The 15,418-nt window shown below is 61.4% G+C and overlaps 1 protein-coding gene across 6 annotated transcripts in view; it reads left to right on the top strand.

Annotated features, from left to right (window-relative positions):
- The window catches only part of PLEKHA6 (pleckstrin homology domain containing A6), a 51,464-nt gene that overhangs the window by 18,970 nt on the left and 17,076 nt on the right, over positions 1 to 15,418 (top strand). For 4 of the 6 annotated variants that reach the window (XM_054291629.1, XM_054291630.1, XM_054291632.1 and 1 more), the window contains exons 2-7: positions 11,022 to 11,102; positions 11,673 to 11,787; positions 11,885 to 11,989; positions 12,069 to 12,141; positions 12,454 to 12,554; positions 15,163 to 15,341. In XM_054291629.1, coding sequence (XP_054147604.1) covers positions 11,686 to 11,787; positions 11,885 to 11,989; positions 12,069 to 12,141; positions 12,454 to 12,554; positions 15,163 to 15,341 — 560 coding nt within the window. In that variant the 5' untranslated portion in view covers positions 11,022 to 11,102; positions 11,673 to 11,685. Of the gene's footprint in view, positions 1 to 11,021; positions 11,103 to 11,672; positions 11,788 to 11,884; positions 11,990 to 12,068; positions 12,142 to 12,453; positions 12,555 to 13,767; positions 14,110 to 15,162; positions 15,342 to 15,418 lie in introns of those variants that run through there. The other 2 variants (XM_054291631.1, XM_054291634.1) reach the window with 2 other exon arrangements.

The raw sequence follows: 15,418 nt of genomic DNA on the forward strand, positions 1-15,418 counted from the left end.
GAGCCGCCGCTGTCTCACGGCCCTGAGGTGCTGCGTTTGTGGGTTTGTTGGTTTTTTTGAGAGTGGGAGATGTGGATGGAAAATTGGGGAGTTTATGCGAAAAACATCAAGAGACTTGATGGAGCCCGTCCTGTGCCCCCAGCCTGGTGGGTCAGAGAGCTCTGCTGGGTCTGCAGAGCTCAAGAATCATTCACTTCATCCCCCTGAACCCCGTGAGCGCTCCCAGTTTGGGGTGTTCACAAGGAATTTGTGGCTTTGTTGTTTCTTTTGAGAGTGGGAGATCTGGAGTGGAAAACTGGGGAGTTTATCCAAAAATCATCAAGAGGCTCCACATCCTGATAGAGCCCATCCTGTGCCACAGCCTGGTGGGCCAGGGTGGGAATAGCAGCTGCTGGGTCTGCAGAGCCTCAGGAATCACTGCTGGGAGCAGGGGGATGCTTCAACTTCATCCCCCTGTACCCCCTGAGCGCTCCCAGTTTGGGGCGTTCACACGGAATTTGTGGCTTTGTTGGTTTTTTGAGAGTGGCAGAACCAGAGTGGAAAATTGGGGAATTTATACAAAAATCATCAAGAGGCTCCACAGCCTGCTAGAGCCCAGGCTGTGCCCCAACCTGGTGTTCCAAAGTGGGAACAGCAGCTGCTGGGTCTGCAGAGCTCAAGAATCATTCACTTCATCCCCCTGCACCCCGTGAGCGCTCCCAGTTTGGGGTGTTCACAAGGAATTTGTGGCTTTGTTGTTTTCTTTGAGAGTGGGAGATCCGGAGTGGAAAACTGGGGAGTTTATCCAGAAATCATCAAGAGGCTCCACAGCCTGATGGAGCCCCGGCTGGGGCTCACCTTGACCCCTATCCTGGTGGTCCAGAGTGGGAATAGCAGCTGCTGGATTTGCAGAGCCTCAGGAATCACTTCACCCCCCTGCACCCCCTGAGTGCTCCCAGTTTGAGGTGTTCACAAGGAATTTTTGGCTTTATATCTCAGGTGGGTGTGGGGAATGGGAATTCCCAAATCTGTGCCCGTTCCACGGCATCTCACGGACTCGGGGAGCCAAACTGAGCCCCACATCTGCAGGGCCTTATCAGCTGCTGCTCCTGCCTCGCTCCCCCGGGCGGTTTTGTGGGATTTGACCGTGATTGAAACCATCCCGCGGCCGCAGCCCGGGGGTGGTGCCGGGCAGATGTTTGTCCAAGGCTGTTTGTGATCATTCCAGCCCCGACGCCCCCGGCTGGAGCAGCAGCTGGGGCTGGACAAAGGCGAAATTCCCGCGGTGGCCGCGTTGGGAAGGTGGTGTTGGTGCTGTGAGTGCTGCAGGGACGTGGGACAGAGTGAGGGACAGGGTGGGGACCTTCGGTGTGTTTGTAGGGACAAACTGAGGGATCCAGGGATGTGGGACAGGGGTGGGGGACAGGGTGGGGACCCTTTGTGTGTTTATGGGGACAAAATGAGGGGACCCAGCATGGGATGCTCCAGGGATGTGGGACTGGGTGGGAACCCTCTGTGTGTTTATGGGGACAAACTGAGGGGACCCAGCATGGGATGCTCCAGGGATGTGGGACTGGGTGGGAACCCTCTGTGTGCTTGTGGGGACAAACTGAGGGGACCCAGCATGGGATGCTCTTAGGAGTTGGGACAAGGATGAGGGACAGGGTGGAGACCCTCTATGTGTTTTTAGGGACAAGCTGAGGGCATGGGATGCTCCTGGGAGTTGGGACAGGGGTGAGGGACAGGGTGGGGACCCTCTGTGTGCTTGTAGGGACAAGCTGAGGGGACCCGGCATGGGGTGCTCCTGGGACATGGACAGGGTGGAGACCCTCTGTGTGTTTGTAGGGACAAACTGAAGGGACCTGTCACGGGATGCTCCTGGAAGCTGGTGACAGGGTGGGGACCCTTTGTATGTTTGTGGGGACAAACTGAGGGGGCCTGGCATGAGATGCTCCAGGACATGGGACAGGGTGGAGACTCTGTGTGTTTGTGGGGACAAACTGAAGGGGACCCGCCATGGGACGCTCCTGGGATCCGGTGACAGAAGCGCAGGGTCCCCAGGTGCCCCCGCGCCGCGGGGCTGTGCAGGGCCAGCGCCGGGAGCCGGCGGCGGCTCGGCAGCCCGGGGTTAATCATTCAACCCCTCGGCAGGTTGGGTAACGCGGCTGCGGGGGCGGGGGGAGGCGACAGGGACATCTGTCCGTCCGCTCCGCAGGGCTCGGGCTCGGGGACAGCGCCGTGCTCCTCCTCCTCCTCCTCCTCCAGCCCCCTGTCCGTGGGGATGCAGGTGCTGATCCCCCTGGTCCCGTGCGGGAGGGGGGGGACAGGGACACTGTGACACGGTGACAGCGCCGTGTGGCGGCTGAGCGGGAGCCGAGCTGGCCCCCGGCACGGCTGAGGGAGCCAAGAGGCGCAGCTGGGTTGTAAACACGGCGGGATAAAGTTACAGCTCATTGATGAGCCTTGGAAAAGATGCGGGGAAAGGGAGAGGGAGCTCCGAGAGCCGCGAGCTGCGATCTTGGGGTGCGGGGAGCGGTGCTGGGGTGCGGGGAGAAGCCCCGAGCTGCGATCTCGGGGTGCGGGGAGCAGTCCTGGGGTGCGGTGCTGGGATGCAGGGAGAAGCCCCGAGCTGCGATTTTGGGGTGCGGGGAGCGGTCCCGGAGTGCGGGAGCAGCCCCGAGCTGCGGTTCTGGGGTGCGGGGAGCGGTCCTGGGGTACGGGGAGCTGTCCCGAGCTGCGGTTCTGGGGTGCAAGGAGAGGTCTCGGGGTGCGGGGAGCGGTCCCGAGCTGCAATCTTGGGGTCCGGGGAGCAGCTCCTGCCCCTCGGGATCAGCTCCTACCCCTCAGGACCAGCCTGAGCGTGGGGACAGCGGTTCCAGCCGCTCCCACCGGGATGTGACAATTTGGGCATCTCGGGGACACGCGGGGCTGCTCCCAGCTCTCGTGTCCAGGGGATGGGGGACACGCAGCCAGGACGCTGCAGGAGCAGCTGTGGGTTCATGGGGGTGCGGAGCCCCTTGGAAACCCTTTTTGCTGCGGTGACTTTGCCGTGTCACGGTGCCATTAAAGCAGAGCAAGGGAGGGATGGCTCCCGGCGCTCCACCCGGAGCCGAGGGGGTTAAGCCGGCGGCAGCTGCGGCGGCTGTTAATGATTGATACCGATGACGGTCTCCGTGGGCTTGGAAGGGAAATCAGGGAAATCATCCGCCCCGGCCGGCTGCGGGAGAGCCGCGGGCTCGGCGAGACAGGCGGAGGGGACGCGCGGTGGCACCGGTGAGTGTGAGCGCGTGTGTCTGTGTGTGTGCGTGTGTGTACACCCTTGTCACAGAGCCCTGGAGGTGTCACATGGACCCTGGAGGTGTCATACGGACCATGGAGGTGTCACACAGAGCCTGATCGTCTCACACGGACCCCGTCCATGGCACTCGCGGGCCATTGTCTGCGGTCGGTGGCACCGCGAGCAGCGGGTGGCCCGAGGGTGGTGACAAGCAGAGGTGGCAGGAGCAGCACGCCAGGCACGGCCCCGTCGGCACCTGGGTGTGATTATGGAGCCCACGGTGGATTTGCCCCAGCAGGATTTTCCCAGCGGCGCTGCCGTAAATCCCCTGAGCTGACCCGGCCAGGGAGGGGTTGGGGCCGGGCTGCTTTGATGCCGGGGACAGGAATTGCTCGGGACAGGAATTCCTGGTCCTAAAGAGCTTAGGGAGAGTTCCAGCCCTCCAGGGGTGAGTCCAGGTGGTGGCTCCGAGGTTGTGGTGGGAATGGTGGCACTGGGTGGGGATGGTGGCTCCATGTGGGAATGGTGGCTCCAGGTGGGGATGGTGGCTCTGGGTGGGAATGGTGGCACTTGGCTGGGAATGGTGGCTCTAGGTAGGAGTGATGGCTCTGAGTAGGAATGGTGTCACTGGGTGGAGATGGTGGCACTGGCTGGGAACGGTGGCTTTGGGGGAGAATGGTGGCTCCATGTGGGAATGGTGGCTCTATGTGGGAATGGTGGCTCTGGGTGGGAATGGTGGCTCCAAAGTGGGAATGGTGGCTCCAAAATGGGAATGGTGGCTCCAAAGTGGGAATGGTGGCTCTGTGATCCCACTGAACCCATGCACAAGGAACTGCGGCTCTGTCCCCACTAGAGGACAATGGAGTGACATCAGAGCCGCCAGAGCACAGACTGTCACCCACTCTGCCCCGATCCAGAGCTGTCACCCTCCCCACATGTCCCCTATGGGATCAGGACGCTGCTGCCACCCCTGCTCCAACCCCAGCAGCAGCATCAGCGGCGTTTTTGGCCGACAGCCCCGTGGGCCGTGCCTGGGCCGGAGCCGGGGTTTCCAGGGAGATAAAACACAAACTCCCGGTGCTTTTTTTGTGCTTTTTGTGCTTCTCCCCGACCCCAGCTGGCGCGGCAGCGGGGACTCGCCCTCCCCGCCGCGCTGGCCGCCAGCAGCCGCTTTGTTCTCTGGAAATCCCCGGCCTTCCCCCGCTCCCGGCCCTCCATCCACCCCTGGGAGCTTCTCCCGCTGTCCCCCCAACCCTGGGATGTCCCCGAGTGACGCCGCCGATGTCACACAGGGCCCGTGGGTGCGCGGGAGCTGCGGCTGCCTCTCCCGAGGACTTTGCCCGGCTTGGCAAGGCTGGCACCACGGCCTAGTTGCTTTCTTGCCCAGCTTGGCAAGGCTGGCACCACGGCCCAGCCGCTTCCTTGCCTGGCTTGGCAAGGCTGGCACCGTAGGCTGGCACCGCAGCCCAGGGCATCCAGCTCCCGTCTCCCCTCCCTGGCCGCTCCCATGGGAATCATGGAGTGAGGGGGAGCTGGTGGCCAGCGTGTCCTGCAGGAGAGGGTGGCCCTGGGATGGTGTTTGGGGTCTGGGTAGCCCTGGGATGGTTTTTGGGGTTTGGGTGGTCCTGGGCTGGTGTTGGGATCTAGGTAGCCCTGGTTTCTGGGGTCTGGGTGTCCCTGAGATGGTTTTTGGGATCTAGTTGACCCTGGGATGGTGTTTGGGGTCCAGGTGTCCCTGGGCTAGTTTTTGGGGTCTAAGTGGCCCTGAGATGGTTTTTGTGGTCTAGGTAGCCCTGGGCTGGTGTTTGGGTCCTGGGGTGCTCTGGGCTGACATTGGGGTCTAGGTAGCCCTGGTTTCTGGGATCTAGGTGGCCCTGGGATGGTTTTGGGGGTCTAGATGTCCCTGGACTGGTGTTGAGGTCTACATAGCCCTGGTTTCTGGGGTCTAGTTGGCCCTGTGATGGTTTCTGGGGTCTGGGTGGCCCTGGGCTGGTGTTTGGGGTCTGGAGGGTTCCCAGCCCTCATGCCCAGGTGACCCCACTCAAAGCCTCAAGGTGCTTTGGAAATGGCTCCGAGAGCAGCCAGGGGAGGAGGTGACATTGGGGACACAGCTGCAGGCACAGCCCTGGATGGGCCACGGCTGCTCCTGCCTTTCCTGCCCTCTCCCAGGGCTGCCATGGAATTCCTACAACTCCAGCAGGCCGAGGTCATGCTGGCCAGGGCAGGAGCTGGGATGGGCCCGTTTGAGGATGGAAAATTTAATTCTGTTTATTTTTTTAATCCCTATGGTCCATGCAGGATGGATTCAGAGTGCAGAGAATCCCTGGATTTTTGTGCTTTAGAATCCATTTTTCCCCTGTTTTTTTTGGTGTTTTTTGGGGTTTTTTTGCCTTATAATCCATTTTTTCCCTGGTTTTTTGTGCCTTATAATCTGTTTTTTCCCTGGTTTTTTTGTGCCCACTGTTTTTTTGTGCCTAATAATCCATTTTTCCCCACCCTGGGCTCCTGTGCAAAGCAGGGCTCAGCAGTTTGTCCTTGCCGTCCCGAGGGTGGATTGTCCCTCGCGGGGACCGTGGGTGACAGGGTGACCCCGAGTGCCCTCCCCTGGGTGCTGAGCGCTGCAGTTCCTGGGGAGAGCAGAAAATGGGATTTCCAAGGGCTGCAGCAGGAGGAGAAGTGAAAGAGGGGTTGGAAAAACACAGGAGGGAAGAAGGGAGGGAAGGGAAGAGAAGAGAAAAAGGGAAAAAGAGGAAGAAAGGGATAAAAAGGGAAGGAGAAGGTAAAAGAAGGGAAAAGGGAAAAAAGGGAAAAAGGAAAGAAGGGAAGGGGAAGGGGAAGAAAGGAAAGGAAAGGAAAGGAAAGGAAAGGAAAGGAAAGGAAAGGAAAGGAAAGGAAAGGAAAGGAAAGGAAAGGAAAGGAAAGGAAAGGAAAGGAAAGGAAAGGAAAGGAAAGGAAAGGAAAGGAAAGGAAAGGAAAGGAAGAAGGGATCGTGTGGGGTGTGTTTGCGTTTGGCTGGGGGCCATGTGAGCCCCGTTGTGGGGTGGATCAGCCCTGGCTCTGCCATGTCCCTGCCCATCCCCAGACACCTGTGACAGAGCCCAGATGGTGACAGAGCCACGGTGCCAGCTTCAGGCTGGCAAACCCAGCTCAAAGCCCCCAAGCCTGGCACAGCACCAGTGACACCAAACTGGGGTGGCAAAGGGTGACACCCCAACACGGAGCCTCCCGTGGCTCCCTCCCTGCTCCTGTCCCCAAAAGTGTCCCCTGGCAGGTGCCATCCTACCATGGTGGCAGTGCCACCGGGCGAGCCCTGGCGTTGTCACCAAGGAGGGCTGGCACACACCCGCAGCCGTTGGGGGACCTTGTCCCTGATCCTCGGCTGGTGGCGATGGGGGAACGGATGAGTCACTGTGCTGGGGACATGGGGACAGGGGGACAGGCAGCACTGGGGTGTTGGCACTGGTTCAGAGCCTGGCATGAGGCTGGTGCTGCCCACAGGCAGTGTGGTGGCAGTTTGGCCAGAGATGTGTCACACCCCGTGTGCCCGGTGCCTTAAAAAGGTGGATTTGGGTTTGGGTTTGGCTGAGTTTGGATTTGGTTTGGATAAGGATTTTGTTCAGGTTTGGATTTGGATCAGTTTGGATTTGGTTTGGGTTTGGGTTCGGTTCGGTCTGGATTTGGTTTTTCTTGATTGGGTTTGGTTCAATCTGGATTTGGTTTGGCTTGATTTGGTTCGGGTTTGGGTTTGGTTCGAGTTTGGGTTTGGTTTGGGTTTGGTTTAGTCTGGATTTTGTTTAGTTTGGATTTGTTTCAGATTTGGTGTGGGTTTGGGTTTGGTTTAGTTTGGGTTTGGTTTCGGTTTGGATTTGGTTCTGTTTGGATTTGTTTTAGGTTTGGATTCGGTTCTGTGTGGATCTGGTTTGGGTTTGGATTTGATTTAGGTTGGGTTTTGGTTTAGGTTTGAATTTGGTTTAGGTTTGGATTTGGTTCTGTTTGGATCTGGTTTGGGTCTGGATCTGGTTTGGGTTTGGATTTGTTTCGGTCTGGATTTTTTTGGTTTGGATTTGGTTCAGTTTGGCTTTAGCTCGGTCTGGATTTGGTTCAGTTTGTTTTTAGTTCAGTTTGTGTTCAGTTTAGTTTGTGTTTAGTTTAGTTTGTGTTTTGATCAGTTCATGTTTAGTTCAGTTTGTGTTCATTTCAGTTTGTGTTCAGTTCAGTTTGTGTTCAGTTCAGTTTGCGTTCAGTTTCGCCGGTGCCGCAGCGTTGGCACACTCTGGGCTGGGCTGGGACCTCTGGTGCCACCCCTGGGCTGGTCGCTGGCACTGAGCTCACCCCAAAGGGGCACCATTGGCATTTTTGGGAGGGGGACGCGGTGCTGGGCGGTGCCCCACGGTGCTCCCGGGATTTTCGGGAGCCGGGCCATGGCAGGAGGGATCCCAGCGTCCTCCCCGTGCTGCGCTTCCTTCTTTGGAGCTTTCCCGGCCGTGTCAGCCCCATCCCTTCCCTCCCTCCTGCCCGAGGATCTTCCTGCCCGCCCTGAGGGCTTTGCATTCTCTCCCAAACTCCAGGCAGACCGTGGCTCACCCCAAAACCGTTCCCAAGGGCTCCCCGAGTTATTTTTGGGGGTGCTGATGCCCTGCGGGGTCTGTGCCCCCCGGTTGGGTGCTTGTCCCCATCCTGGCCCCCGGGATTTCCTCCCGGCGTCCCCTGGGGAAGGAACAGGAGGGTGACACAGCCGGGGATGCTTTGGGGACACGCGGGGATGCTTTGGGGACACAAGCAGGGGGAAGGGACGCAGCCACCGAATCCAGGGCAGCGACAGCGCTCAGCTCAGCTCGCTGTGACACCCGCCCTTCCCGCTGCCCTGCCGGCCTGGGGGGGGCCGACAGCCCCTCACCAGCCCCTCTGAGCCCCCCTGAACCCCCCGAGCTGCCCGTGCCGCCCTTCCCCTGCCTCCAGCATCTCCCCGGCTCCGCACCTGGGCTGGGGGAGGCGGCGGTGCCGCGCTGCCCTTCGCCTCTCCTCTGCGGGGACGCTGTTTGTCCCCGCTGTCGCCTTCCCCGCCGCCTGCCGCACACCGGGGCCGCCCAACCCCGCCGCTACCGGAGCCACCGGAGCCTCCCGGAGCCCCCCGAGCTCCGCCACCGCCGATGCCACCGGCGCGGGGCGCCTGGCACGACTGGCACAGCACGGGCACAGCCCTCGCCCCCCGCCCGCTCCCCCTGCCCCGCGGGGCCGCCCCGGTGTCCCCGCTGTCCCCGGGCAGCGCGGCGGTGGCAGCGGGGCCATGCCCGCAGCCGGGAGCGGGCGCTGAGCCGGGCGGGCCCCCGGGACCATGCTGAAGTTCCGGGCGGACCGGAGGGTGAGGTAGGAGCCCGCAGGGGGCTGGGGGGACACGGGGGGACCGGAGGGGAAGCGGCGGGGCGGGACCCCCGGGCCGGGCAGCGGATCGGGGCAGCGGCTGCTGCATTGCAGTGCTGGGAGGCGATGGGCACTGCCGAGGTTCGGGAGCGGGGGCAGCCCCGGGCGCTGCTTTGCGCGGCTTTCGGCTCCTCCCGGGGGCTGGGGGCCAGCGGAGCTCTGGGGAGGGGGGAGGCAGCGTGGTGGGTGCCAGGAGGTGCCGAGGGGGCTGAGAAATGGGGGTGTGCTGCCCGCAGGGACCTGCTGGGATGGGGGGACAGCCAGTGTGGTGGGCAGGGATTGGGGGACACCCAGTGTGGGGTTCAGGGACCTGCAGGGATAAGGGGACACCTAGCGTGGTGGGCAGGAATGGGGGGACACCCAGCGTGGGGTTCAGGTTGATGGGCAAGGATGGGGACACCCAGTGTGGGGTTCAGGTTGATGGGCAACGATGGGGACACCCAGAATGGGGGTGTTGGGCAGGGATTGGAGTGACACCCATTGTGGGGTTCAGAGACCCGCAGGGATGAGGGGACACCCAGCGTGGTGGGCAGGAATGGGGGGACACCCAGTGTGGGGTTCAGGGACCTGCAGGGATGGGGGGACACCCAGTGTGGGGTTCAGGTTGATGGGCAAGGATGGGGACACCCAGCGTGGGGTTCAGGGATCTACAGGGATGGTTGGGGACACCCAGCATGGGGGTGTTGGGCAGGGATTGGCGTGACACCCATTGTGGGGTTCAGGGACCTGCAGGGATGGGGGGACACCCAGAATGGGGGTGGTGGGTGCTGGCAGCGCCCACTTCCCACGCCCAGCACTTTCGGGGTGCTGCTCTCTCAGCACTGCGCCCTCCCCTTGTGGCAGCGTCACTGCGGGGATGTCACTGCCTCAGTTCCCGGCATTTGAACCCCTCCGGGGGCAGAACTGCCCGGGCTGTGCTGAGCTCAGCTGGGCACTGAGGGCAGCTCTGGTCTGACCAGAAGGGCACTGGGGGGGTCTGAGAGCGAACCCCCCAATTGTGGGGTGCACCCACAACCCCCGGGTTTTTAAGGTGCCCCTGGAGGCAGATGGGGGCTGCAAGGGGCGGCAGCAGCAGCACTTTTTGGGGTGTCAGTGGTGAATGGCTCCAGAGCTGGCATGGCGTGGCGTGGCATGGCATGGCATGGTCTTGGCAGCGGCGTTTTTTTGCTCAAACTTCCCCCATTTTGCTGACTGGCAGGAGGAGTTGGTGGCGTGCTGGGGCTGCTGGCACAGGGTGGCACCGTGTCCTGGTGCCCAGCAGGTTTGGGAAGGAAGGGATGGGATCCAATGTGAAATCCCTGAACTTCATCCTTTCCCCCTGGGCACCCCAGGAAGTGGCGTGGGAGGGGGGTATGGGGTGCCTGGCAGTGGGATGGGGCAGGGATGTGGCACAAGGTGCCAGCTGCGCCTGGGACAGCCCTGTGGCACCGCTGCTGGCACTGCCAGGGATCCCTTCAGCTGCACCCAGTGCCAGGGAGGCAGAACAGTTTGTGTGGGGAATCCTGGGCTGGAGTTTGGGGTCTGAGGAGTCCTGGGGTGATGTTTGGGGCCTGAAGGGTTCTAGGCTGGTGTTTGGGGTCTGAGGGGTCCTGGGGTGCTGTTTGGGGCCCAGCCCCCATGCCCAGGTGACCCCACTCAAAGCCTTGAGGTGCTTTGGAAACGGCTCTGAGAGCAGCCAAGGGAGGAGGTGACATTGGGGACACGGCTGCAGGCACAGCCCTGGATGGGCCACGGCTGCTGCTGCTGCTGCTGCAGCGAGTTGTGAGTGTGGCCAGTGGTGACAGCTGGGATGTGACAGCAGCAGGAGGGGCAGCTCGGCCACCACTGCCCTGATTTGGGCACTTGAATGAAATATTTGAGTGCCTGGGGAAGGGCTGGAGTGGCTGAGAGAGCTGGGAAAAGGGCTCAACCTGGAGAAAAGGAGGCTCGGGGGGGACCTTCTGGCTCTCCCTGGCAGGAGGGGACAGCCAGAGGGGCTCAGGCTCTGTTTGCCACCCCTAGGAGTGTCCCGTGCAGTGGATGTGGCACTTGGGGACACGTTCGGTGCTGGGTTAATGGCTGAACTCGGTGATCTTGGAGGGCTTTCCAACCGAAACCATTCCATGATGATCTTGGAGGCTTTTCCAACCTAAACTATTCCATGATGCTGTGAAGGATCCTAAATCTAATCCTACGGGATTAGTGGGGTGGCAGGACAGGGGATGCCAGCCCTGGTGCCAACCCTGGTGTTGGCATGGAACCAACAGATAAGCAAAAGTGGCACCAAAGGGACTTTGTGGGTGACACAGGGACTTCGTGGGGGACATGGGGACTCCTAACACCCACCCCATCGCTGTCTCCACAGCCACAATGAAAGGCGGAACACCTTCCTGCACCCAGTGACGGGACAGGTCCCTGAGGACACCTCAAGGCTTGACTTGCCAAAGTAGGTCTGGTCCCAATCCCCTTGGGCTGGGGGAGCCAGGGAGGACTGGGAACACTGGAGGAGCCAGGGAAGGTTGGGAACACTGGGGGAACCAGGGAGGGCTGGGCTGGGCTGGGGGAGCCAAGGAGGGCTGGGATGGGAACACTGGGGGAGCCAGGGAGGACTGGGCTGGGAATATTGGGAAGCCAGGGAGGGTTGGGAACATTGAGGGAGCCAGGGAGGGCTGGGCTGGGCTGGTCTGGATGAGCCAGGGAGGGCTGGGAATGCTGGGGCAGCCAGGAAGAGCTGGGCTGGTTTGGGGGAGCCAGGGAGGGCTGGACTGGGCTGGGCTGGGCTGGGCTGGGCTGGGCTAGTTTGGGGGAAACCAGGGAGGGCTGGACTGGGCTGGGAGAGCCAAGGAGGACTGGGAGCACTGGGTGAGCCGGGGAAGGTTGGGAACACTGGGAGAGCCAGGGAGGGCTGGGCTGGGAATATTGGGGGACCCAGGGAGGGCTGGGAAGGCTCTAGAGACAACCCCAGCAAGGTGCAGGAGCACAGATTCCCCGCTGATTCCCCTCTCCCGTGTCACAGACACGGCTCGGACATGTCCAGCAAGGCGGGCAGCAAGCGGCCGGCCACTGTCCCCAGCGAGCCCCCCAACCACGCCATGGTGGCCGAGGTGCCCCCGGAGCGCCCCGGAGGCCGGGTGAGTGCTGGGGCGGTGTGACACGGCTGTCACCAGCTGGGACGGGCACTCAGGGAGCCCAGCCCGGGCACTGAGCATCTCCTGTCACCCCGCACAGGCCCCGCGCCCATCCCGCAAGGGCATCGCCTTCGGGAAGCGCTCCAACTCCATGAAGAGGAACCCCAACGCCGCTGTCACCAAGAGCGGGTGGCTCTACAAGCAGGTACCCCCCCGTGCCACCCCTCCCGGCCCCTCAGACCCCCAGGAACCCCCAGAACCCTCTGACCACCCCTCTCCCTTAGGCCAGCTCGGGGGTGAAGCAGTGGAACAAGCGCTGGTTCGTGCTGGTGGATCGCTGCCTCTTCTACTACAAAGGTACGGCCATCCCCAGAGCTTGTTGCCACCCCCAGGGCCACCAGCACAAAGTCCCCCGGCTCTTTCCGTGCTCCACCCTGCTTTTCTCGGTGTTTGCCGCGCCCAGGGGTTAATCCCGAGCTTTCCCCGCCTCCCTGGCAGCTCCCTGGCTCGCATCAATAATTGAGGAGGTTGTTTGTGAGCCTGGCACGGCTGCGGGAGCAGCAACAGGCAGGGAGCCGATCCCACAGGTGGGATGGAGCAGGGGCATGGGGAGGGGGCTGTGCCGGGGGTCTCTCCGTGGGGGTAACCGCAGATTTGCCCCCTCCCCAGATGAGAAGGAGGAGAACATCCTGGGCAGCATCCCCCTGCTCAGCTTCCGCGTGGCCGCCGTGCAGCCCTCGGACAACATCAGCAGGAAGCACACGTTCAAGGTCAGTTGGGGCTGGCAGGGGACAAGGTGGCACTGGCGTGGCACTGCGGTGGCACTGGTGATGCTGGCAGGGTCCCCGCTGCTCTGGTGGCTTTCTCGGTGACGGGGCATGGAGCGCGCTGCCGTGGGTTGGATCTGGGACACAGCGCGGTGTCCCCAAGGTCACCACCCCTCTGCAGGGCCCTGCTGGGTGCTCCCACCCCTCTCCCTGCCCTGCTTTCCCCTCTCCACGGCGGCTGCTCACGGAGCTGAGCTTGGAGCTGTCCCCAATTCCAGCCCTGTTTGAGCCACCTGCCTGGCAGTGTCACCAACAAGAAGGGAGCTGCCACCAGTGGAGAGGGGAGCAGGGAGAGGTGACAGCGGCTGCTGCTCCCCCACATCCATCCCTGGCAGGGTCTGAGCTTCCCTGGCGCTTTTTGGGCACCTTTGGCATCACTGGGCACTGTCCCCAGCTGCTCAAGGACACGGGTCACTGTGACACTCTCTTGTGCCCTCTCCATGTCCAGAACCAGGGCTGGGCTCCCCACAGGACATTCCCGAGTTTTTCCCACTCTAAGGGAGAGATTTGTGGAGCTGCCCCCACTTAAACCTGAATTTAGGCTCAGCTGAGCGGGGTTTAGAGGGGAGGGATGGCATGGGGTCTGCCCTGTGCCTGTACCCACACTGGTGTCACCTTCTGTGACCTGGAGGTGTCCAGGGAAGGGTTTGGAGAGTCCTGAGGGAGCTGGGAAGGGTTTGGAGAGTCCTGAGGGAGCTGGGCAGGGAATGGAGGAGCTGAGGAAGGGTTTGGAGGAGCTGAAGGAGCTGGGAAGGGTTTGGAAAAATCTGGGAAGGGTTTGGAGAAACCTGGAAAGGGTTTGGAGAATCCTGAAGGAGCTGGGAAGGGTTTGGAGAGTCCTGAGGGAGCTGGGAAGGGTTTGAAGGAGCTGAGGGAGCTGGGGAGGGTTTGGAGAGTCCTGAGGGAGCTGGGCAGGGGCTCAGCCTGGAGCAAAGGAGGCTCAGGGGGAATTTCTGGCTCTGCACAACTCCTGCCAGGAGGGCACAGCCGGGGGGGATTTGGGATCTTATCCCAGGGAACAGGGACAGGAGGAGAGGGAACGGCCTCAGGCTGGGCTGGGGAGGCTCAGGTTTGACATCAGCAGGAATTTCCTCATGGAAAGGGCTGGAAGGGGCTGCCCGGGGGGTTTGGAGTGCCCATCCCTGGAGGTGGCACTGAGGGCTCAGGGTGGGGATGGGGCACAGCTTGGACTCGATGATCCCACAGGGATTTTCCACCCTCAGTAATTCCACGATTCTGTGAAATCCCTGTTCCCTGACACTGATGAGGGAAAACCTCTCAAAGCTGCTGCCCACGCCCCAAGCTCTGCAGTTCCAGGGTTTGGGGGAACAGTTTTGCCCAGGGAAGGGCAGAGGGGTTCCCACCCCACTCCCACTGACCCCGTGTCTGTGTTTCCTCCTCCTCCTCCTCCTCCTCCTCCCTCGGCGGGTGAGGATGCCAGGACAGGAGGGGTTTCTTGGTGCCACCACCACGCCAGCACCCAGCCACCACCACCTAGGTAGAGTGTTCCACCTTGTCTTGTTTGTGGTGCATGCAGAGGCTGAGGGACCCCGGGCTTGCTCTGCTCCCTGCTCCCGCTAATCCCAGGGATGGATCCCTCTGATTTCCCCTCTTCCTGTGCCTGCAGAGCTTCCAGAACTGCATGGGGAGGGCTCAGGAGGTGACCCCAGCTGGGCACGGTGGCTGCATGCTCTGGGGAGGATGGAAACTCAAGGGAGGGGTTTAATCAGACTTAATTTTTCTTAATTTGTTTTAGTTCTTTTGTTTTGTTTTGTTTTTAAGAGATTGAACCCTTGAAATCCTTTCAGGAGGAGAACTCCGCTTCCTCCCTTTTCTTCTTCCTCCCTTTTCCTCCTCCTCGCTTTCCCCCACCCCTTTTCCACAGGGGGAAGGTGGAAGCTTCAGAAAGGCTCTCAGATAAAGGCTCCTTCCAGCACATTCTGGGCGGAGAATGAGCACCAACATCTTGGATCAAAACTGAGCCTTTTCCTCCCAAAAATATTTCCTGGGCTGAGAAACCACCTTCCCCCTCACCCTGCATGGACAATGCTCCTCTGGTGCTGCTGCTCTTGCTGGGGCCCTTTGTCATCCGATATTGGGGTGCTGTTCCTCTTGGGGGGTGGGGGTTGATCCCAAAAAATTCCTGTGAGTGACTCCAGCTGAGCCCCTTTGCCACCTCAATATTGGGGTGCTGTTCCTCTTGGAGAGTGGAGGCTGATCCCAAATAATCCCTGTGAGTGACTCCAAGGGGGATAAAACCCTGCTGTGAGGGGCCTTCAGAGCTTTCACCTGCACAAGGAGGGGAAGGAGCACTGCTGGCAGCCCCTGATTTGCCACCCCAATATTGGGGTGCTGCTCCTCTTGGGGGCATCCCAAAAAATCCTTGTGAGTGACTCCAAGGGGGATAAAACCCCTCTGTGAGGGGCCTGCAGAGCTTTCCCCCCGCACACAGAGGGGAAGCAGCACTGCTGGAGCACGGGATGGGGTGCCAGGCTGGAAGCAGAGCTCTCACCCCCTGTCTGTGTCCCCCTCCCCGTTCTGTGCCCCACAGGTGACGGTGTGCTGGGTGCAGGAGCTGCCGGCGGGTAACGGGCAGTCCCTGTCTCCTCCCCAGGCCGAGCACGCCGGCATCCGCACCTACTTCTTCAGCGCCGAGAACACGGAGGAGCAGGAGTCCTGGATCCAGGCCATGGGCGAGGCCGCCCGCGTGCAGATCCCGCCCAGCCAGAGGTCAGTGCCACAGCAGTGCCCAGAGCTCATGGGGACATGGTGCCATCCTTGCCCCCAGTGCCACCACACTGCCCAGA

This window comes from Melozone crissalis, unplaced genomic scaffold, assembly GCF_028551555.1.
Source record: "Melozone crissalis strain CALT ecotype California unplaced genomic scaffold, PUWL_Pcris_2 ptg000101l_1, whole genome shotgun sequence".
In the NCBI taxonomy this organism is placed as follows: Eukaryota; Metazoa; Chordata; class Aves; order Passeriformes; family Passerellidae; genus Melozone; species Melozone crissalis.